This window comes from Salminus brasiliensis, chromosome 15 (genome assembly GCF_030463535.1).
Source record: "Salminus brasiliensis chromosome 15, fSalBra1.hap2, whole genome shotgun sequence".
Taxonomy (NCBI): Eukaryota; Metazoa; Chordata; class Actinopteri; order Characiformes; family Bryconidae; genus Salminus; species Salminus brasiliensis.
The window spans coordinates 27,951,985-27,976,057 of record NC_132892.1 but is presented as its reverse complement, the minus strand read 5'-3'; the positions used below and the strand labels follow the sequence as shown (position 1 = coordinate 27,976,057).

General features: G+C 43.2%; 1 protein-coding gene across 4 annotated transcripts in view; it reads left to right on the top strand.

The window, feature by feature from the left end:
* The window catches only part of dachc (dachshund c), a 93,656-nt gene extending 74,128 nt beyond the window's left edge, over positions 1-19,528 (top strand). For 2 of the 4 annotated variants that reach the window (XM_072657029.1, XM_072657028.1), the window contains exons 7-11: positions 10,128-10,273; positions 11,258-11,405; positions 14,628-14,771; positions 16,440-16,508; positions 18,549-19,528. In XM_072657029.1, the coding sequence (XP_072513130.1) occupies positions 10,128-10,273; positions 11,258-11,405; positions 14,628-14,771; positions 16,440-16,508; positions 18,549-18,586 (545 nt within the window). In that variant the 3' untranslated portion in view covers positions 18,587-19,528. Of the gene's footprint in view, positions 1-10,127; positions 10,274-11,257; positions 11,406-14,627; positions 14,772-16,439; positions 16,509-18,518 lie in introns of all 4 variants that reach the window. The other 2 variants (XM_072657027.1, XM_072657026.1) reach the window with 1 other exon arrangement.
* Positions 19,529-24,073: the final 4,545 nt, after the last annotated feature.

Here is a 24,073-nt window from a genome sequence, read left to right as displayed (position 1 = left end):
TGGTCAGCTAAGTGAATCCGGAGAGCGCGGGATGGGGGTGCGGCAGGGGGGGTAGCGTGAGAGGGAGGCAGTTAAATCTAATCAGACTTTATCAGATATCAGAGGCAGAAGGTGAGATTTTGAGCACCTGCTTCTTTAAATGGATCCTGTACGGCGCTATATGTACTTAAAAACGCACTCCGGCCAAAGAGCTACACCGAGGCTTTTAATGCGTTTTCTGAAGTGAAGGACGTCCAAGAATGGAGAGGTGCTGATAGAGGGGGTTGGGGGGAGGGGAAAGAATGAGTAAGTGGCTGATAGTCGAACTGAGAGAGAGAGAGAGAAAGAGAGAGAATTGTAAAAGTAACATTTTGAAAATTGCACTTCATGCTGTAACGAGTTTAACTGCTTTCATTTCTGTCGGTGGTTAAATTATTGGATCAAAGGAAAGCAAAGTAAATGAGCAGCGTTTTGTCCAGATCTTACACACACTCAGTGATGGGCTGAGGGTCATCTATACCGGTGTACCAGTGTGATATTGTTATGGTCTAAATAATTTTTTTGCATAATGTTGATACATAATTTCATGATGTAATGTCCACAATTTAAGGCATTTAGTTTTTCATAAGCCTGTTTTACATTGTTAAGCCAGTATATCTAGAACCTGACAGGTTCCCAGAAAACATGCCCATGAGGGGCCTGTATAGGTAGCCCTACAGGGAACCAGAACGCTTTGTCCATGGGGTCCATGTTGCTTTTGCTTTTGCTAGAGCTTTTGTTAGTGGGCGGGGTTCATGTCAATTTTGGGGGTGTAAATATAATGAGTTGAGACTGTGATGTAACAGTTTTGGGCTTTTGGAAGTGGCCCTTTTTCCAGCTCTGTTCTGGTACAGCTGGAGGAGCCACAGTTTTTGAGGTTCATGGTTTGCAAAGCTCCATGTACTTGTTTCTGTATAGAACCAATGTCTTTACCAAAGAACCCTTGAAGAACCTCTTCTCAGAAAGCATGAGTTCGTTAACCTTAAACATTGTCTAATACTGTGTTATACGAATATTGTTGATATTCAGTTTTAGCAGTATGGCTCAGCCCCTACCCAGTGTTTACACTGAAGAATGGTCAAATGGAAGCAGAAGGAAAAGGGAAGTACTGTAATAAAGTTAAGGTGTAATTGGGTCCACCATAGAAGAGCAAAAAGGAAAGCCGAGAGAGCGAGAGACTGAGCGAACCAGAGAGGAGAGACAGAAAGAGGTGCAGAGCTTCATTAAGTTAAGTGACTTCTACTAAATATTCCCTCTGTCGCCCACAGCCGTCCCCTGTAAAAATAGCCTGTCCTCTTTTATAATCACCCACTCAAACAGTCCACGGAGAAGAGATAAGTGGAATATTTTTAAGTACAGATTGTCTTAATGCAATTAAAAGTGCTTGCATACCGCACCAAGCCTAATATCCCACCAGACCAAACTGCTGCTTCAACAAAATTCTAAGTCCAAAGTGACTTATTCAACAAAAACTTCAGTCTGACATCAAGAGGCAGCTGTGCAGCCGCATGAGGAACACAGGCTGAGGTCTGCAGTGTTTTAGGCAGTGCTGCAACCAAGCTGAACGGTTGGGACACCGACCAGGTTACAAATTTCTTGGGTTTACAGTTTGCAGATTTGATTTTTTGCCAAATCAGACACAGTTGGTGTAGTAAGGACCAGTCATTCCCCTCAGGCAAAAGAGTGGGGTTCGATTCTTCACCTGGCAGGAACATAAAAACAAATAAATGCACTTTTAAAAATCTAATGTTAACTCAACTTAGTTCAGTCAAAGGTTCTCCTAACTCACATTTTAACTCCTGCATCTCAGTCTGGTCAACAATACACACTGATTTGAGCCTCAAATCCATTAGTAAATGAGCTGCAGCTGAAACTGATTAAATACTGTGTAAGATGTTTAGTCTTTGGCTCCTCCCCCTCAATCTGTTCACTGTTTATTCTCATCTCCCCATCGTATGAGGGGAGGCCTTCATATTCTCAGACTCCTGACCATGGAGGGCTGTTTTAGGACAATAAGTTGCTCAGTTGCTCCTTAAGGGAGAACAGGAAGGTAAATTTACTCAGGACTGTGTTTTTATGCAGTGTAATTTCACAGCTCTAGACCGGCCCTACGGTCTAACTGCTGCTCATTAAGAATGAGGAGATCAAAGTTCAAAGGTTCAGAGCTCCACTGTTAAAAGAATTATGACTTTATATAATAGGGGGAGTTTTAACCTGCAGATGGGAATAAACAGTAAACAGATTGGAGGAGGGGCCTAAAAATATGAGTTAGGAGAATCTTTGACTAAAACAAGTTGAGTTAACTAAAGAAAAACGCCCAATTCAATTAATCAATACTTTGTGATCAATACATTGTGATTGTAGGGTGTGATTAACTTAACCTTTCCAAAGCTCTGCTGGGGGAGGACCAGTATTTATTATGGGTCTATACAGAACCATTGCTTTTACTAAACACCTGGACCCCCCCCTTTTTTTTTAAGGTTATATATGGTGGGCAGCCTTTGCAGCAGCATCCAGGCAGAGCAAATGAGTTAAGGTCTTTGCACAAGGGCCCAACAGTAACACAATAACACAGTGCTTTAATCGCTGAGCCACCACTGTATCTCATTGCTGTGAGGATTTGATTGCATTCAGCTATAAGAGGGTTAGCAAGGTCAGGATGCTGGATGAACACCACCCCTCCCCAACCCATCCCAGAAGTGCTGAATGGAGCACCATCCATCAATTCAGAGAACACAGTTAGTTCCACTGCTCCACAGCTCAATGCTGGGGGGCTTTTTACCCCTCTAGCCCACGCCTGGTATTGGGCACGGTGCCAATCGGTTCAGGTTTATCTGCTCCAGAGAATAAGGTCCTGCAGAGATATATGGCTCAGCTTTAATCAGTTTCCACAGCTGCGTACAGTGTTTCTGCACAGCACTGTAAATAAATAGCAGAATGACAGTAATCGCTCCACACCTCTTAAGCTGATCTGCGTTGTTTTCGGGAAGCTGGACCCAGCACGCTTAATTTCCGCCAAGTTGAGTTCCCATAATATCGCCATATGGTGTTACAGCGGCACATGTATTAGTCACATATGTCTCTTCCCATTTTACGATTACCGTAACAGGTAAGCACACCTCCTCGCTATGTGTCCCGTGTCCGAAACATACGGTAGAACACTGTTAATTCCGCACGCGGATTGTTTGAGGGGCCGAGCCATATGGCCGAACCGGGTTATGGTAATAAAGCAGCTGTGTTTTGAAGAGAAAGTCACCTTCCCCACTACAGCACTCTTTATTAGCCTGCGCAGAGCCAGTTATTACCGCTGGAGATCTTCGTGCACACACACATACACATGCACGTGTGTGTGTGTATGTGTGTGCAAACTCCAGGAGCCTCTCGCACAGCCGTAGAAAATGAAGAGAGCCCATCTGGTCTTACTGCGCCAGTGTGCTCTGAAGCCTTTTGAAAGGTACGATGGTGGAAGTTTTTACAGCCCTGTTGATGCATGGACTGCTCAGTCTTTGGGCTGTAAACGAAGCCAGCAGCTTTGAATAAGTGTAACTGCAGGAGCTGTAGGCCCTCGTATTGCTGTAGTACTGCGATCACTGCGGTTCCCTGGTTTTTCTAGTAGGCTTAAATGGTCCTTTAGTTCTTTACATTGGTAGAAAAACAATCATTTTGTTGATGATTCTAGCACCAAATAGTTGCTGTAGTGCTGTGACACGTTCCATGGTTTTGTAGCAGGCCTTTCTCCATTATTGCCTGTCTGTTGTTACACATCCTTCAGAGCTTTGAAGACAATGATGCTGGGACATGTTATACTCTTACAACAAGGACTTTTCAGTGGTTATTTAGTAAAGAAAGTGGCTCCATATAGAACCATGACAACTCTAAGCACCATTTGACTGTTTCAATTGTTCTTTGGAAGGTTAGGGTTCTTAGGACTGGTGCAAGACCTATTGTAAATGTTTTTTAGCACCAATAAGAGTCCAAAGAATAAAGAAACTCTTTTTCAGGACTGTATAGAGCCATTGTTGCTGTAGTACTGTTCCAGGGTTCTGTTGTAGGCCTGTCTCCGCTGTTGTACGTTGTTACACAACCATCAGTTCTTTGTAGGTGGAACATGTTAAACTCTTACAACAAGGGTTTTTCAAGGGCTATGTAGAAACATGACAACCCTAAGCACCATTTGGATGCTTAAATGGTTCTTTGGAAGGTTAGGGTTCTTCAGACTGGTGAAAGACCTATTGTAGGGGTTTTATGTAGCGCAGATAAGAGTCCAAAGAATAAGGAACCATTTTTCAGTATATATTCCAGTAGATCTGGTGAACAAAACCTTTTTAAGGGTCAAAAGAAGAGCCTTTCTCCATTGTTGCCTGTTAGTTGTTGTTGTTTATTTAATAGAGAGAGTGGCTCCATATAGAACCATGACAACTCTAAGCACCATTTGAATGTTTGGATGGTCCTTTGGAAGGTTAGGGTTCTTCGGACTGGTGAAAGACCTATTGTAGTGGTTTTATATTTGTCCAAATAGTCCAAAGAATGAAGAACCATTTTCAGTACTGTATATTCTAGTAGGTCAAAAGAAGCAAGTGTCCTTTTTTCAGTACTGTATAGAGCTGTTGTTGCTGTTGTGCTGGCATTGGTCAAAAGCATATCCGGACCAAAAGCCCTTTGAGCTTCAAGTACGGATCAGCTCGACCCTCCATCCCTCAAAATCCACGGAAGACAAGCGTCCAGGCTGCACCAAAGTGGTGGAACAAACTTCCCCTGAGTGTCCGAACGGCAGAGTACAACGCTCGCGGTCTTCAAACTCAGACTGAGGACCCTCCTCTTCCGAGAATACTTGGGCAAATAGTAGAGTACTATGGTCTCCATATTGACTGGTGTTTAGTAGAGTCTAAACTTATAAAGGTAAAAAACAAGGTATCTTTGAATTATTAGTCTATTTAAACTAGCTGAGGTTTTTCTTGGGTAATTAGCAAAGCACTTGCTTTGTCTGCTAAATGCCTTAAATGTAAATGTAGTAATGTGATGTGTTCCTTGGTTTTGTAGTAGGCCTTTGTGCCTCGTGGACAATGATGGTGGAACAAGATACACTATTAAATAGAAGAGTTCTTTCCTCAAGGTTTCTTTAGGAAAGGCGGTGGTTCTATAACGGTCCCAGCAGTTCTTTGCAAACTCCGAGCTCCATTTGGAGCTCCCCGATCCTGTTTTGCACCAACCTGGTCATTAAATTCTACTTAACCCACCGGTCAGGTTTTCTTGGGTTAACTGCATTCACTAATAATGATTGCATCTCCAAAAGGGGCAGAAAAGCCTTCTTAACCTTGAATGGTTAAGTCATTGTTTAGCCATTTTATTCCTCTTGCACGAGACAATTATTTGTGCCAAGTATTCTTAACATTTAAAAAAATCAAATGTAAATGTAATTCATTATGTAACTAAGTAATTAATTATATCATTACACAGTTACATTTACATCTTAAAAAAACAGTAACTTTACACTCCTGTAGCATAAACTATTATTCAAGCCCATTTCTGACACAGACTTGCCGTAAAATCAGAATTTAACAGACGCCATTAAAGCTACATTTGCTTAACATCAGAGAGAACTCCCGAGAACGAGGCGTACTCCTTCTCACCAGAGGCCCAATAATAACTCTGTTGTCCCTCGCTGGTCTGGTCCGTACCTTACAGCCCCATACATTAGCGGGCTCTTTGATGTGTCTGCAGACGAGATCAAGGCTTCAGCCTGATCAAAAACAACTTGGTTTCATTGTTGCACTGGATCGTATGTCTGCTTCGTCTGGTTCTTTAAGGGCGGGTCTCGGATCAGCGCGCTGCTGTGTTGCTGTAATCATAACCAAAACGCTGGGGCTGATGCAGGATCAGAGAGTGGGAGTGAAATGTTTCTTAAAACTTAAAAGAGCAGGTGGCTGCATGGGGGGCTTTGTGAAAAGGGTACACTATGTCTGAATGTGTCTGAGCACCCGTACTAATGAATGAACTCAGCTACTTTAAGATGCTCAAAGAGCCGTTCAACTGTGCAGTGCCAAGTGTCGGCTAGAGGGGTATAAATCCCCCTCACTTTGAACTGCGGAGCAATGGAGTGTTTGTCCCGTGAAGGTGATACCAGCTTCCACTGGTGACAAGACCGGCCGTGCTAACGGCACGGGAGCAATGCTGGACTAGTCACTGCAGTAGCGATGTTGACTGAGGGCTGTGTTAACGCTGCAGTAGCGATGTTGACTGAGGGTTGTGTTAACGCTGCAGTAGCGATGTTGACTGAGGGCTGTGTTAACACTGCAGTAGCGATGTTGACTGAGGGCTGTGTTAACACTGCAGTAGCGATGTTGACTGAGGGCTGTGTTAACACTGCAGTAGCGATGTTGACTGAGGGCTGTGTTAACGCTGCAGTAGCGATGTTGACTGAGGGTTGTGTTAACACTGCAGTAGCGATGTTGACTGAGGGTTGTGTTAACGCTGCAGTAGCGATGTTGACTGAGGGCTGTGTTAACGCTGCAGTAGCGATGTTGACTGAGGGTTGTGTTAACGCAGTAGCGATGTTGACTGAGGGTTGTGTTAACGCTGCAGTAGCGATGTTGACTGAGGGCTGTGTTAACGCTGCAGTAGCGATGTTGACTGAGGGCTGTGTTAACGCTGCAGTAGCGATGTTGACTGAGGGCTGTGTTAACACTGCAGTAGCGATGTTGACTGAGGGCTGTGTTAACGCTGCAGTAGCGATGTTGACTGAGGGCTGTGTTAACACTGCAGTAGCGATGTTGACTGAGGGTTGTGTTAACACTGCAGTAGCGATGTTGACTGAGGGTTGTGTTAACACTGCAGTAGCGATGTTGACTGAGGGCTGTGTTAACACTGCAGTAGCGATGTTGACTGAGGGTTGTGTTAACGCTGCAGTAGCGATGTTGACTGAGGGTTGTGTTAACGCTGCAGTAGCGATGTTGACTGAGGGTTGTGTTAACACTGCAGTAGCGATGTTGACTGAGGGCTGTGTTAACACTGCAGTAGCGATGTTGACTGAGGGTTGTGTTAACGCTGCAGTAGCGATGTTGACTGAGGGTTGTGTTAACACTGCAGTAGCGATGTTGACTGAGGGTTGTGTTAACACTGCAGTAGCGATGTTGACTGAGGGCTGTGTTAACACTGCAGTAGCGATGTTGACTGAGGGCTGTGTTAACACTGCAGTAGCGATGTTGACTGAGGGTTGTGTTAACACTGCAGTAGCGATGTTGACTGAGGGTTGTGTTAACGCTGCAGTAGCGATGTTGACTGAGGGTTGTGTTAACGCTGCAGTAGCGATGTTGACTGAGGGCTGTGTTAACACTGCAGTAGCGATGTTGACTGAGGGTTGTGTTAACACTGCAGTAGCGATGTTGACTGAGGGCTGTGTTAACACTGCAGTAGCGATGTTGACTGAGGGTTGTGTTAACACTGCAGTAGCGATGTTGACTGAGGGCTGTGTTAACACTGCAGTAGCGATGTTGACTGAGGGCTGTGTTAACGCTGCAGTAGCGATGTTGACTGAGGGCTGTGTTAACGCTGCAGTAGCGATGTTGACTGAGGGCTGTGTTAACGCTGCAGTAGCGATGTTGACTGAGGGTTGTGTTAACGCTGCAGTAGCGATGTTGACTGAGGGTTGTGTTAACGCTGCAGTAGCGATGTTGACTGAGGGCTGTGTTAACGCTGCAGTAGCGATGTTGACTGAGGGCTGTGTTAACGCTGCAGTAGCGATGTTGACTGAGGGCTGTGCTAACGCTGCAGTAGCGATGTTGACTGAGGGCTGTGCTAACACTGCAGTAGCGATGTTGACTGAGGGCCGTGTTAACGCTGCAGTAGCGATGTTGACTGAGGGTTGTGTTAACGCTGCAGTAGCGATGTTGACTGAGGGTTGTGTTAACGCTGCAGTAGCGATGTTGACTGAGGGTTGTGTTAACACTGCAGTAGCGATGTTGACTGAGGGTTGTGTTAACGCTGCAGTAGCGATTTTGACCTCAAAAAAGCTCACAGTGACGGTACTGCTCTGTTGTTGGACTGTGGCCCTACTACTGTGGCCCTGTTTCAGCAAACTGTTACCGAACCCATGAGAACAGCAGAGGCCTACGTGTCTCAGGCCTCCTGACAGAGATTCTCCGGTTGCTGTCGTAATAAAAGCGGATTTACAGTTCAGAGGCCACCAGAACTGATCTAGGATCAACATGTAGCGCTCATGCCGCATCGATGCAATGGAGATTTACTGTTCGGAGGCCAGAGGGGAGAGAACCTGCTGACTCTCAGCAAATGATCAGGCTGACATTTACTCAGGCAGAGCGACATGGGGCGCATTAGAAACACAAAGTAGCTTTGATGTGCTGTAACGACCTTGGACTGTTATTAGACCTGGCTGGCACCCTGCCCCAAAGAAGCAGCGCTAAAACACTCAGCTCTGCATATAAAGACGTGCCGATTCAGTGGGGAGGAAAGTAGCAGACAGTAGATTCCAATATCCCATAAGTACATTGCATTACAGTGCAATAGCATTGCAATAGCCGTATGCTGTAACAGTGGTACGTTACATTGTGCTACACTGCAATAGCGGTACGTTGCAAAACCACACAATAAAACGCTGCACAACCAAGATTTGTGTGCCGTTGTTTTGGATTTATTCTAATAATGAAAAGCTGTGACGTGCTGAGGGACTGAACAGTGCTCAGCATCTGTTCGGCATTGGTGTGTGTACCTACAAAACTGTGGTTTGCATTGTGAAAAAGTGAATTAGTGCTGTGTTAAAATAGCACTACATTGAAATAGCGTTACGTTGAAGTAGCCTGACATTGAAATAGCATTACATTAAAAAAGCATTACGTAGAAATATCGTTACATTGCATTAACCTTATATTGACATACCGTTACATTGAATTAGCCTGACATTGAAATAGCGTTACACTGAAATAGCGCTACATTGAAATAGCATTACATTGAATTAGCCTTATGTTGAAATACCGTTACATTGAATTAGCCTTATGTTGAAATACCGTTACATTGAATTAGCCTTATGTTGAAATACCGTTACATTGAAATAGCATTATGTTGAAATAGCGTTACATTGAATTAGCCTTATATTGAAATACATTACATTGAAATAGCGTTACATTGAATTAGCCTTACATTGAAATAGCATTACGGTGAAATAGCATTACGGTGAAATAGCGTTACATTGAATTAGCCTTACATTGAATTAGCCTTACATTGAAATAGCCTTACATTGAAATAGCCTTACATTGAATTAGCCTGACATTGAAGTAGCCTGACATTGAAGTAGCCTGACATTGAAATAGCGTTACGTTGAAATAGCGTTACGTTGAAATAGCGCTACATTGAATTAGCCTTACATTGAATTAGCCTTACATTGAATTAGCCTGACATTAAATTAGCGTTACATTGAAATAGCATTACATTGAATTAGCCTGACATTGAATTAACCTGACAATGAAATAGCGTTACATTGAAATATCCTGACATTGAACTAGCCTGACATTGAAATAGCGTTACATTGAAATAGCGTTACATTGAAATAGCGTTACATTGAAATAGTGTTACACTAAAATAGTGTTACACTAAAATAGCGCTGGTGTTAAAATAGCGTTATGTTGAAATAGTATTACTTTGAATTGCATAAGAGAAAGGAGGACATCCACATGGATCAGGCGTTTGCTCAGGTGTGGCACTTACGAATAGTAACATGTGTAGATAAAGTATTCTCATTAAAAGTGAATTCACACTTGAGAGACATAGAGGTTAAATTTGCAGTTGTAGTCTTGAGATTACTGGTCCATGTGTTTTGATTTGAAGCACAGACATGTTTCCAGTGTAGACATCTCTGCCATGTGAATCAGTACCGTAACTGAACTTGCTGTTAGCACAAGGTGTTGGAGTTCCTTTTCTTGTAACTGTGTACGCGTGTCTCCTCCTAGAACATCTAAACAAAACGTGGAAGCTTCACAATGTTTATTAACACATTCAGGTTGTAATGAACAGGGCTTTGACTGAACACGTTCTGATTTATCATATGGATCAGTTCTCAGCCGTTCTCTGAATTAATGCATTACGAACGTGTCTTACAGAGGAGAGCCTGCTGTGCACCCCCACCTCTCGAGAGAGCTACGAGCGGCTTTCTCACGTTGGTCCGACGCTACCTCCCGGCTTTCCCGCCCCGCTGCTCTTTCCTGAAGGCCTGTCTTCTATAGAAACACTCCTCACCAACATACAGGTAAGAGCTGTTCTCAGAAGCAACACAGATGGTGCTATCCTGAGAAAAGCTTGTAGTATGTCTTCACAACAGCCACATTCCAGAGGGAAACAGGTTTTCAGTGTTTTGGTCTAAACATCTCAAAATATGCTATTTCTGGAATAAATAAATGGTCCAAAATGCAGTTTTGCATACAGTGATGATGCAAGTACAGACTGGATAAGAGCTGGTCATAGATGAGACTGATGAGACTGATGTCAAACAAAATAGCTAAATTTGAAGAAAAAAAATTACTTTGAAAGGCAAATATATCATTTGCTGTAAACAGATAACCAGGTAAGCCTTTCCCATAAAACATAAACAGTTTAGAATGTCTTGAAACCTTTAACATTTTAGTCCAGAATTTACAAAAAAAAAATCCTTTAACATTTTAGTCCAGAATTTTCTAAAAAATATTATACATTATAGTCCAGAAATGCATCAGATATAATATTTTAGTCCAGAATTTCCTAAAAATTCCCAAACAGTGTTAATGTTTAAGTCCAGAAATTTCCAAACAATGTAAACATTTTAGTCCAGAAATTCCTAAAAATGTAAATATTTTAGTCCAGAAATACCTAAAAATATTATACATTATAGTCCAATAATGCATCAGATATATTTTAGTCCAGAATTACCTAAAAATTCCAAAACAGTGTTAATGTTTAAGTCCAGAAATTCCCAAACAGTGTAAACATTTTAGTCCAGAAATTCCTAAACAATGTAAACATTTTAGTCCAGAAATTCCTTAAAATGTAAACATTTTAGTCCAGAAATTCCTAAAAATATTATACATTTTAGTCCAGAAATTTGCAAACAATGTAAACATTTTAGTCCAGAAATTCCCAAAAATCATAAATCATTATTTTCCAGCTATAAGTAACAGATTATAAGAATAAACAATACACAAAGTCAGCATTTTAGTCCAGAATCAAAACTGCATACGCTGTGCTTGTCTGGTCACAGGGTCTGCTGAAGGTTGCCATAGACAATGCACGGGTGCAGGAGAAGCAGGTGCAGCTGGAGAAGACAGAGCTGAAGATGGAGCTGTATCGGGAGAGGGAGCTGCGTGAGACGCTGGAGAGACAGCTGTGTGTGGAGCAGAAAAATCGAGGTCAGTATCTCCTCTGATATCTGATCTAAGATGAGTTTAAAGTCACGTCCACAGAATCCCCGATTACGGATGTGGTTGGGCTCAGACCTGACCACATCCTTAACTCAGACACCTGCTGAGGAACACTGACGATGCTGTGTTTGTGTGTATTAGACTCTCAGAATACTCATCTAGCTTCAGTTTGATGCTACAAATGGTTCTTTGAGCAGTGCCATAGAGGAACCACTTTTGCTTCCATTGAGGACCATGTTTTGTGATAGAGCATTGTTCTTTACGGGAACCAAAGGTGTCATACAAAATTACGAAAAACAAGCAGTATATTGTGTAACTGTAATGGATGCATTCATTCATTTGGAATGTAACAATATCAGTAGACAATCCTATATGACTGTCAAAGTACTCCAATTAATTCCTCAGGTAGAAGTGAGTGGAGATACTAGGGTTTAAAAAGACTTCTGTAGAGGTTGAAGTGTCAATTTAAGCTTTTTACTCCAGTAAAAGTGTAAAAGTACTGGTTTCAAAACTACTTTAAGTAGAAAAGTAAAAGTGCCACAGGGGTCTATAGTGCACTACCCCCCCCCCAAAGCCATAATGACTGTAATGTTGGGCTGCACTAGGCTCCTGTTTCAGCTGCAGATCTGGCCATTGAAAATGAAGCATTTTAGTAATATCAGCTCTATTAAAGGAGCGTCTCTGTGCTCTACTGAGCATTAACGTGTTAATTGAGGGAAAATATGATGAGTAGTTAGTTGTCTAGAAGTTTTGTAATGTTGCAGAAAGTCAAACTTCAGAGGCGTGTGATCAATAAGCTTTATTGGAATGTAAATGTGGGGCTCAGTCGGGACGTTTCACTGCAGGTCTCTTGAGTCTCTTCCACGGACACAGTCTTCATACTAGACTACAGACGTCTGCTGTGTCACACTTTCCGGATGGCGCGATTCATCTTGATAGGTTTTTTTGTTTTTGTTTAAGGAGATTTTATTCCACACAGTTTTGGATCATCTCTATTAGTCCACTCATCATGACATTTCACACAGTGTATATATCTGCTGCTGGGCTCAGTGTTTTTTTTAGCATACGCAGACATTTAAGTATATGCCCAAAAGATATACTAATATACTAAGTCTCTTAATTAATCATGGGAGTGTTTTTGGCGTAACATGCAATAAACCAATCAGCGTGTCACTCGCCATTCCCTTTAAGAGCCAGGTGTGGTCTGACTTTGGCAGATTGCTATTTCAGTGGTACAAAGTGGGGGTGTACACACGTTGGGCTGTACGCGCCAGTGCTGACAATTCACTGCCAAGATAGCAACGAACGTCTGCCTGTTCACGTCCGCCTAGGTTGTTTTCAGTCAGTGGTGCACCTGTTTTTTTCCGTTGCCAAGATAGCACTACGCCAGAAATTGACCTGAACACACCTCATTTGCGTAGATATATTCAAGAGCACCGTTGCTATTTAAACAGCGCAAGTGGAAGGCATGAAAATAGACTGTTGGCGGGGTGTGAGATAGCAATGAGCATCGCGACAAGCCTTGCTCAGGGTATAAGATAGGGCCATATGTGTTTCAATATATGTCTCAATACTTTTGTCCATTTAGCATGTACTGCATAGGGGTACGTTTCCCAAGTATTCTTCATTTTTAAGTTTTTGCTTGTTATTTCTTTCTTAATTTGTATTAGTTTTGTGTAAATACTACCTGCACACAAGTCCTCGACTATCAAACCTTCAGAGGTCAGCGATGTCCTGTGAGCTTTAAATCAGCTAAGCATAATCAGCTGATATCACTGGCCAAACGATATATCAATCGAACCCTAATTCCAAGTAAATCAGTGGCCTAATATTTGCACATGGTCATAAAGTAGCCGAATCGCAGTGACAGTGACGGGGACAGGGGAACATGCAGCATTAATTAATGTTGTTTAATTATGTGGCTCTTCATCACTTGTTCGAACATCTCCCCCACAAGACTGCAAGTTCAGCATTTTCCCTCAGCAGACCACACACACACACACACACACATACACATATGTACATACAGGCAAATAGAGACATACATGAATAAAGACATAGACATAGGCAAACACAACACACACGGTGAGACTCGGCGACACAAGTAATTAGACGATGTAATTATAAGTACACACATTGTTATTAGTATTAATGATCTATTATGTGTGTAAACAGAAAGGCTGTGTTAATATGCAGCTCGTATGATAAAGATAATGAATCTTGTACATAATACATCAAACCAATTGACTTCTTCATTACGGAGACACTCCGTAATGCTACAACCCGCCGCCTGCTTTGTCTCTAATGGTGAATGAGCTGGGTGTAAATCGGGCGGCTGATTCCGGATCGGTTTATATGGCCAATAAGGATCCCTCAAATGCCTAAGGGAGCATTAGAGCTAATGCACTATTCGCTGACTCGAACATCCCAATTCTGGCTCCGTTATTATAAACGGAGAGAAATTAAGACCTCCAGTGGAGAATTCAGACTCATCCCGGATCACTTTTTGGCCAGTTTAATTGTTCATTTATATGGAATATGTTTCCACTAATATAAACCACATTATGCTTTTCAGATGTACATTATATGGACAAAAGTATTGGGACAGCTGCATAATCATTGCTTTTTATTAAAAAGGGTTTAATCTGCTTTTGATGGAGTAACTGTCTCTACTGTCAGAGAAGGCTTTTTGCTAAATTTTGGAGGAGCATTGTTGTGAGGATTCAGCGACAAGAGCTTTAGTGGGGTCAGGATGTTGGATGATCACCCCCGCAACTCATCCCCAACTTTCCAGCTCATTCAACATTTTGGATGAAGCACTATCCATCATTACAGAGGACACACTGCTCCACAGCTCATCCTCTGTAGCCCACAGCTGGCATTAAGCATGGTGCCAACAGGTTCATGTATATCTGCTCTAGAGAGTCCTATTCTACTGGCAGTACTTCTCTACAAGCTGTGTGTGTGTGTGTGTGTGTGTGTGTGTGTGAATGTGCATATCTGCATCAGCAATGGGTGCAACTTGAAGGGATGTCCACAGACTTTTAAACATGTAGTGTCAGTGTAGGGTCATTACCGTCACAACCACTATGACGTGTTGCAGTAATGACAGTTTTCCCAGATTTTTTCAGGAAGGAAAACCCTAAGTCGAAAGACGTTTGCAGATGTAGTGCATTTTCATTACATTATGCTTATTTTTTTCCTCCACAGCTCTGATCCAGAAGCGACTGAAGAAGGAGAAGAAGACAAAGCGGAAGCTCCAGGAAGCTCTGGAGTACGAGTCCAAGCGGCGCGACCAGGCCGAGCAGACGCTGCAGCAGACGTCCACCAGCGAGCACGCCCGCACTCCGAGCGGTGGGTGATCATACCATCGTACACTGATACAGATACTGTACTTTGCTCTAAATATTACAATTCATTACAAAACAGTACAAATGTTATGTAAACAGTACTAATGAATTATCCATCGTAGTAAATACAAGCGGGCGAGTCAGTGCCTCTTTATTCTTTTAATTAATTAATTTATTTATTTGTGCATCAGCTACATATAAAACCACATACCGTCCAGATCACACCAAAAAACCTTGTATCTCAATACACAATTTCACTTTTTTTCCACAATGTGAATCTGGCAGCTGTTCTTTACATGGTGTCAGAATGTCATGATGAATAGACCAATAGAAAGTCTTCTTTAATGACATGGATTAAAATCGTGAAGGTGAAGAGGGTAAAGTCCTTTAAAGTTGCCATTTTGGAGATATGATGTTTTTGCATGATGGCTTTAATTAGAGTTCCTAAATTTGCAAACATCTGACTGCTCTTCCTGAATTGGATCAAGCAGATAAGAAGATGGAATAACTGAATGAATATATGAATGAATGATTGATGGCAGACTCAGCAGGCTCACAAAAGTGGAGCGTGGGCTAGGTGGGTTGCAGGTGGGTTCCAGGTAGGCTCCAGGTGGGCATGGGCTCTGAGTGGGTTTGTACATACTTCGTTACTGTTACAGTTGGGCTTCCCAAATAGGCCTCATCGTTACAGCCCACTTTAATCTCACATGGTTTCTCTCTAGGCAGCATGCGCAGTGTACAGCCCAGATGGGGCCCATGTCTACCCCGTTCTGGTCCCATCACTGACCCAGGTGGGCCAACATGGAACCCTTGGACAAAACTTTCTGGTTGGCAATGGGCTACTCATTCAGGCCTCACCTGGGCATGTTATGTGGGAACTGTTTCAAATGATCTTGGGTAATATAAAGAAGTTATGATTGCACCAGTGATTCTGTGTAAGGTTCCCTTTAGTGTCATTTTCAAAAGAAGAACAAAATAGAAGAAAACAGTCCGATCAGAACAAGCTTTGTCCGGTTTGTAAGGCGTTCTGGATGGGGTCTGATTAACTGTATTAATGCGAACTTAAATATCATTCACGGCTGAGGTGCCCTTGAGCAAGGCAACTAACCCCCCAATTGCTCCCTGGGCGCTGAGGTGGCTGCCTACTGCTCTGGTTGTGTGTGTGTGTGTGTGTGTGTGTGTGTGTGTGTGTGTGTGTGTGTGTGTGTGTGTGTGTGTGGGTTCATTGCCGCAGATTGTACCACTGTGCATCAATAATGAAATTATTCCATAATATTATGATATCGCAGCTCTCACACAAAACCTTGCATCTCCTATTTTGCCATTTTCAATTTTTGACATAATTTGAATCTAGCAATTGTTTATAATGCTTCATATTATGATGATGGACCAATAGAAATGCTAGAAATGACAAAATGGGGGGAGGCGGGTCTTTCTACATTGACGTCCATTGAAAGTTAAGAAGGGTTTTTCCATTTTGGAGATACAAGGTTTTGCACGACAGTAACGTTAAATGTGTAAAGTCAAGATCTCCCGCTAACTTACCTTATTAAACTGATGATATACTGCAAGTGTTAGAGTTGTAGCCTCCAGAATATAAATTGGCGTTACTGCGACTCTAATTACTGCATAAAACAATAAAATTAACGACCTAAACTCAATGTGTCCTCAGAGCCTCCTACCCAGGACATGGAGACTGACCTAAGCAACGACAGGACAGATGCGGAGAGGACGATACAAGGTAACTTGCCCTCACTGTCCCCCTCACTGAACTTCCTACCTGCAGCAGAATCTACGATTTGATCTGTTTGAGTTAGGGGTGTAAGAAAATATCGATATATTGAAGTATTGTGAAATTATGGTCTGCAATACTGTACGGATTTTTAGAAACACCGTATTAATTATTAATGAATAGTTTAGATGTAAAGATTGGTGGCAGACGGTGGTTCATTTAGTGCTGTGTTTAAACCCTGACCACTAGAGGTCAGCGTTTTAGTCCACCCCTGGTCTGATTGGTTCATTAGAGTAAGTGTGAATGCTGCCTTTCCTGCTCGTTTGCTCCATCAACAGCATGCCTCCTGCTTCTTCACAGGCAGACCTACCCACGTTCCAGTGCTTTAACGTCTGCTGCCTGGCGCTTTTATAGTTAAGCAGGGCTGTGTCTCAAACCACACACTACCACACTACAGCGTTTCGGATCTAGGCACCACTTGAAGTGCATCTTTTAGTGTAATACTGATTTAGGTTTAATACTGATATCAAGGCAAGTTTAAGGTTTCAGGGTTAGATTTAAGGGTTCCGCTAGTCATTGCATGGATCATGCAGGACCCAGGGACACACATGCCTCATGCAGACCTACTACTACAGCTACTTTTGGTTAGACTGCAAATATGTCGGTGTGAACACAAGGCAAACCAGGTGTAACAATGTATGCTTGGTTCAGACCAAGGGAACCAAACTACAAGCATAAACACACCCCTAAAAAGCCAGTTTATGCTATTGCGCCAACTCTACGCTGCAGACTACGAGTAGCCCACTTGTATACTGTTAAAAGTGTAAAATCCTTAAGAAACCTTTGGTGGTTCCTCACTTTGAAACAATAGAGGAACCTCTTAAGGTGCCCTAAGGAACCTTTTTTTTCTAAAGACCCTAAAGGTTCCTCAAAGCACTGTTTCAAATCAGAGAGCCTTCTAACAGTGTGGCATGAGGCCTAGGCTGTACCCTACGCCATTGGTCCGCTGGGTAGCATTAACTTTCAGCCACTTGTAAATTCGGCGGGACAAACATTATGCGCACCCTGATGTGAGGGAAATGGATGCAGGTGCTGATCCAAATCATCAAATCTACCTGCGCTTCCTCGTCCGTGTCTCTCAGTGGCCGGACAAGAAAGTTTCACCCTCCTTCTGCCTTCCTTCTTTTTTTGGGCTCTCCTCACCTCTGACCGCTCACAGCAGCTCTTCCGCTCCAAGAAAGTTAACCCAGTTGCATAGACTCCCCCAACACCCCCTTTGCCAGGCTATTATATTTGGCTGCAGACAAATGTAAACACTCACAGCGGCGTAGGCCACATGCGCAGACTACAGCATAGAGTCTGCATTGACCCCAAACACAGACACATAAACTGGCCCTTAGCCCTGTATCGCCAGGTCCTTATCAATAGTTTGAATGGTTTCATTGGCTACAGTTTCTCTTTTACTGGGTTTATAAGGGTGTTAAAAGCAAGCAAAGCATCTAGCTGTGAGTCTCGTGGGTTGTGGTGGTGGTGTTGGTGGTGGCGGTGGCGGCACATGTGACCAGTAAGTGTGTCAGGGAGCCTTTTGTTGGAAGATTAAACATCTAAAGCATTGAGAGGGAAATTAAATTGAATGTCAGTGAAGCAAAAAAAAAAGGGAGAGAGAAAGAAGGAGAGAGAAAGAGAACGGGGGGCAGTAATTAATGGCTCTCTTAATTGTCCTCATGAAATATTTGCATGGGCATAATTTACATAATTTACATGTAGTAATTAATCTTTCAAAGGATTTTCTTTCTCTTTTTTGTCTTGCTGGAGAGCGCGTGGGTGCGCTTTGTTTCGCTTGACATTTATTCTAATGCGCCATCTTCTCTCTTAACAAACCTTTCATCTGGGTTTGAAATCTGCTCATGTTAGAACACAACCTTATGGACCGCACCATTCATTAAACATCGCGGGCGACATCAGTCAAGTTTGGCAAATATTCAAAAACAGTGTTTTTCTTTCCCCCCCTCCCACCAGCTTCATTAGTATCCCGCTCTCGTTTCACAGACGGCCGGCTTTTCCTGAAGTCTGCGGTGATGTACTGAAGGAAGGGGGCGGGGCTAACACACGCCAATCAATCAGTCCATCCGAAGAGAGAGAGAGAGAAAGAGAGGGGAGGCAAGAGGCAAGAGCTGAGCGCCCCAGAGCTGAGAACAACGACACCGATCGATTCTATTGGAGGACTGGAGACGTTTCAAGGACCCCACGAGGGTCGAGGCCCACACATTACTGCAAGGACTTAAAGAGACGTTCACAAGCATTGGAAATCAATGCTTTCAAGCGTGCCTCTCCACGTTCAGAGGCCAAGGCAGTCCGCCTGTACCTCGTTCCTACTATCTGCGGGAGGCTGAGAAAGACAGCTCGCGGCTCACGGGAGTCCAGAAGCGTTTTCTAGGGTATTGAAACCAGCCACACTACACCGAAGACCAGAATATCCAAACCCGAGGTTCTCTTTTCTACCCCTTCTGCTACTTTGTGTTTGAAGTACCTATAAAGCATTATTTCAGGCGTGGGATCTGATAGGGTTTGAGTTGATTTACTTGTTTATCGAAATATCAACGTGACATTTAAAAGATGTGTTTTATTTTGTTGTGTAGTTACCTTAATATTTCCAAAAAAAAAGGGAGGTTGTCCATATTTTTACTCTTGGTTTGGTCATTGTTCTATGTGGGGTTATAGCAGATGTCTCAAAAAAGAAAACTCACCAATGAAAAGGAAAGTGTACATAAAAAAGTGTAGAGATAATATTGTGCATTGTATGTCGTAGAGTCTTAGGAAATCAATACAAAACCTCTTTAATGAAATATCCTGTATCTAAGTTATTATTATTGTTATTATTATGATTATTATTATGATTTCTGATCAAGTCCATAACCCATCAACATACCCGACTAGGAGAGCATGCTGGCATGTCATTACTTTTGTCGTGTCCACCTGATATACAATAAAGTATTTTTTCACCTGGTTCAAAGGAGGCAGCTTTCAAACCTTGTTTGGGATGTTACGTGATTTCCGCGCCGGCTGTGGTAAGTTTCGCCTGAGTGGCGGTGAGTTCATCACAGGTACATCGTGGTACATCATGTCAATTTGACAGTGAGTCCAACCTCATGTATTGCATGTAATGCTTTGCGTACTCTTACTCTTTTGTCTTTTGGACTGTTTTCGAACTCTGTGGGATCCTCTGTGGGGTCAGACTTTAGGCTTCTAGCTTGGGTTTCGGATGTCCAGTTTATTTCTATAGCACTTTTACAATGAATCACATTGCAGCTTCTACAGAGATCCCGGTCCGAGCTTCTCTTAAGCAAGCTGCTGATGACAGTGGCAAGGAAAAGTTCCTCAGCTCAAGAGGAAGAAAGACTCCAAAGGGGAACCCATCCCATCCTTGTCAAAAAAGGTCAATTCTTTTATTTATGATTACTGGATTTCCTTATTTGTCTACATCAGAACAAACATAGGTGTCTGTTGTGGAACATGAATAAGGACTGTGAATCACCTTGCCCCTTTTGTTTTTGTTAATCCTCAATTGTGGCCAAATTCCAGTCCAACGGAAACACAGCCTCCCACTGCCTTGCCTTACTCTCTCCCGCTGGGCAACTTTAAGATATGTGGCAAAACAAACTTCTATTTCTGAATGTGAAAAAAAAACTGTTATATCACTGGTCTGGCAGCACAGACTTTCCCAAGTGTACATGTCTAGGGAAAGCTGAGGGAGGGATTTTTTTTTTTGGACTAGAAATCTATTCCTGGATCTGGTGACGAGGCCTGACTCTTGAATACGTCAGGTCTTAAGCAATTTGACTCTCTGTCCAGACAAAAAAAACAGCCTGCTAGCCTTTAAAAGTCAAGGGTTGTGGTGGATCACTGTGTATACATACATATTTTTATAATGACATCATTGATTATGTGGTAAAGTGAATTTTATTGGATTTACATTCTCTATAGACAGCTTCTAACTTCTACTGCTCAAAAAGTTTCTGGCCTTGCCCTTTCTGAAAGGGTAGCCTGGAGTGGTCCTCCCTATCCCCCAGTCATTCAGTGTTTGATGCTAAAGCAGTTATAGAACTAGCAGTTAGTGTTCTCCTCCTAGCGTGTCCTTCAGCAGTTTGAAAAAAAAAAAAACATGGGGGTGGTTGGTTTTTTACGTATCTCACGTATTTCATGTTCTAGTCTTCACCTTCCCGGTGCTGGAAGGAGGATAATGTCCAAGCTAGTGATTGTGGATTGTGGATAGTGGATTTTAGGTGGGAACAGTCTGTGCTAGCTGAACGCTAACATCAGTTCAACATGTTCAACTGGCCAAAGTAGCAAGTGCCAAGTATCAGCTAGCGACAACAGTTCTGGACACAACTACCCAAACCATAGACAGTGGTCACCCATGGACGTTTCCCAACCACGTGATGGTGTCCAATTAGCTTGCTTAGCCTTTGCCCTCCCAGTGCTAGAGGGATGATTGTGTCCTAGCTAGTAATTGGGAATTGGACATATGTAAATTGGCTGACCATTGTGTTCATATGGTGTAGTTATGCAGTAACACTCACCAACCGCCTGATGGCGTTCAGCAGCTGGCAGTCGGCTTGCTTCATCAGGGGCTTAAGTGCTAAGTTTGCTCTGTAACTGCTGTCGCGGGCAATTAACTTTAGGGGCAGCAGACCCGACCCTTTCTGCTGTACCCTTTTATTCCAGTTACGGTAAACTCCCATGATGGCGTCATTAGGAAGCCTACCGACCGTGTGACCAAACTGACACTTGCCTGCACTTGCGTGGCACGCGACGAAGTAAGAGATACGCCCAGCCACAGCGAGGCAGGGAGATAAGGCTAATGTAATCTAATCGGAAAGGGGATATTCTGCATTAGCGCCGGTGTAGGCCTCAGCGCTCAAGAGTGGTGGGCTGGTGGCTGAGGGAGAGTCGGAGGACGTGTTATCTAAACGAGGAGGGATGAGTCGCAGGGCCTGCGGACGGATAATGAAAGGGCAGAAGAAGAGCGAACGGCTTTTCAGACCTTTTCCATGCCATTACTAATTCATACCGCTCTTTCTCGCTACTAATGAGGGGCACAGAGAGAGAGACAGAGTGTTTAGGTAAAGGGAGAATGGTGCAGGGATAATGTGCCGTGAAATTGAGTCTCGTCAGTGAAGGGCCAGGGTTGAGGTGGTGGGGGGGTGGGGGGGTGTTGCTACTGCTTTCGACTCTAAACTCTCCTCACAGGAAATGCCGGTAAATTGAGTGCTCTTGACCCAAGAGTGTATTGTTTACTTTGATCAACCTTTACTGTGCCTCTCTCTCTCTCTCTCTCTCGCTCACTCTTCACCACTAAAAAGGAAGGAAGAAAGGCCTTAGTGCGGCTTACAGCCCCACAGTGTAAATTCCAAAAGGGATCTTTTAATGGACCCACAGTAAATGGAGGTATTTGCTGTGTTTAGGAAAGATGCAGAGGAAGATTGTCTAACCTGAGGTTTAAAGCCCCTGTTTAAAGCTTAAACCAACACAGGACTGGCTCTTTAGTTTCTCCAGTGGGAAACAGCCTGAGGGAGACCAGTATATCATATATAATATACACTCCGTTATATACTATATACTATGTGGTTGTCTAAGCCACTTTGACCAGAACCAAACTGTGATGGCTAGACGACCGGAGGTCAGGACATCTCCAAAACATCAGGTGTTCGTGGTATGCAGTGGTCAATACCTACCAAAAATATGAGTTGGAGAACCAGTGACCAGTGAGTCATGGGCACCTGAAGCTCACTGATGTGATCCATGGAGGCACCACTTTTTATATTAGGTAATAATAATAATTACTGTATTCATAAGCAATTACAACAAGCATCCAAAATTATAAGAGCACTTAATTATTAGCAGTAGCAGCTGGGAGGCTAGCATCCTCTCTCCCGTCCTCTGTATGCAATCAGAGAATGGGCTCCCAATGTGAAATGACAAGTAAAATCACACACACACATCGTGGTGTATAAAAAACTCCATATATATATATATTATGTAATGTAATTGATTACATTTGCTAATTGACTAAATTCATCAATTGCTCATATATTGAACACAGTAATTACTGAATTCCAAAGGTAATAATTAATTGGACAGCACCACTTCACAGCCAATAGCCAAATTCTGTCGGAAAAGGATGATTCCTGTTGTTTCTGGATTAAAAACTGTCACTCCAGTTCCAGCCTGTCCTGAGGGACTCAACACAGACAAGCAGCAAACTCAGAAACAGCCTCAGCATCACTGACGCCCCGTCTCCTCAGCGAAAGCCCACACACGCTCTCTGTGGAAGGGAGCCATTTGAATCCATTTTGCCGCTAGTCAGCAGGACAAGAAGCAGATGTTGGTGGACATCACGGTCAGAGCGCTCAGGCAGCTCTGTCACATCCCGCCTTTCTGAGCGCCGTTTTCTCCATTCAACTGCTCCCTAATGAGTATTTATTGTTTCCCCACACTACTGCAGCTACACTTTTATTGGTGGTGTGTGTGTGTGTGTGTGGGGGGGGGGGGGGGGTTGTGAGTGGACGTTCGTGAGGGAGGGCCGATGTCTCCTGGCCGCCTCCTGACAGCTGGACTGGCTTGTTTTCGCTTGTCGTCCCCTGGGCCTTCACTGTCAGCTTTGTGCCGGCCAGACTGTGAGGAGAGAGATTAATGGACAATAAGGACACAACAAAAGAGAGAGAGAGAGACAGAGAGAGAGATAGAGATGCAAGGAGAGTAATGTGAATAGTAAGACAAAAGGAGAACTGGTGTAAGAGAGAGAGAGAGAGAGAGAGATACAAGGAGAGTAATGTGAATAGCAAGACAAAAGGAGAACTGGTGTAAGAGAGAGATACAAGGACAGTAAAGTGAAAAGGATCCAGTGTGACGGAAGGAAAGAAAAAGAGAGAAAGAGAGAGAAACAGAGCAAGTGAACAGAAGGAGAGAGTAAAACAGAGAGAGAGAGAAATCGACATGGACAGCCAGAGCGGACTGGAGAGAAAGAGAGGACAAGAGAAGGCCAACAGCCATCTGCTCATTTCCTTCTAATGGACAAAGCAAACAGCAGGAGACGCACAGCTGACTACAGATCTGCCTTTTCTTCATTACTGAAAGCACACAGTCATTTGTCCCCCAGTTTAACTCCCTCACAAACATTCCTCGTCTGCTTCACGTGGGTCTTCTCCTTACCCCTTCATGTCCTTCCCCTTCATCATCATAACCTGCCTCACAGCTAAGGAGAGACACTCTGCTTCTAGTATCAAAGAAACACAACCAGTCTGGCCATCATGGCTGATTTCTCTGCTCGCTGTAACCGAACATACGTCTGTTAGAGTCTCAATACGGGAATTCACCCAATCTGCTGAATAAAGGGGCGGAGCACAGAAGTCGTAGAAGGTTTCTAGTGGAAACTGATCAGCACCACTTCATACTTCTTTTCCTGTTATTTAAACAGCATCACTTTTGTGTCTTCTGTTTGACAGAGGGGGACACTTCTCCTCCATCCTCTTCTGCCTTTTCTAGATGTTTCTCTGAAGGATTCACTTCCTAAG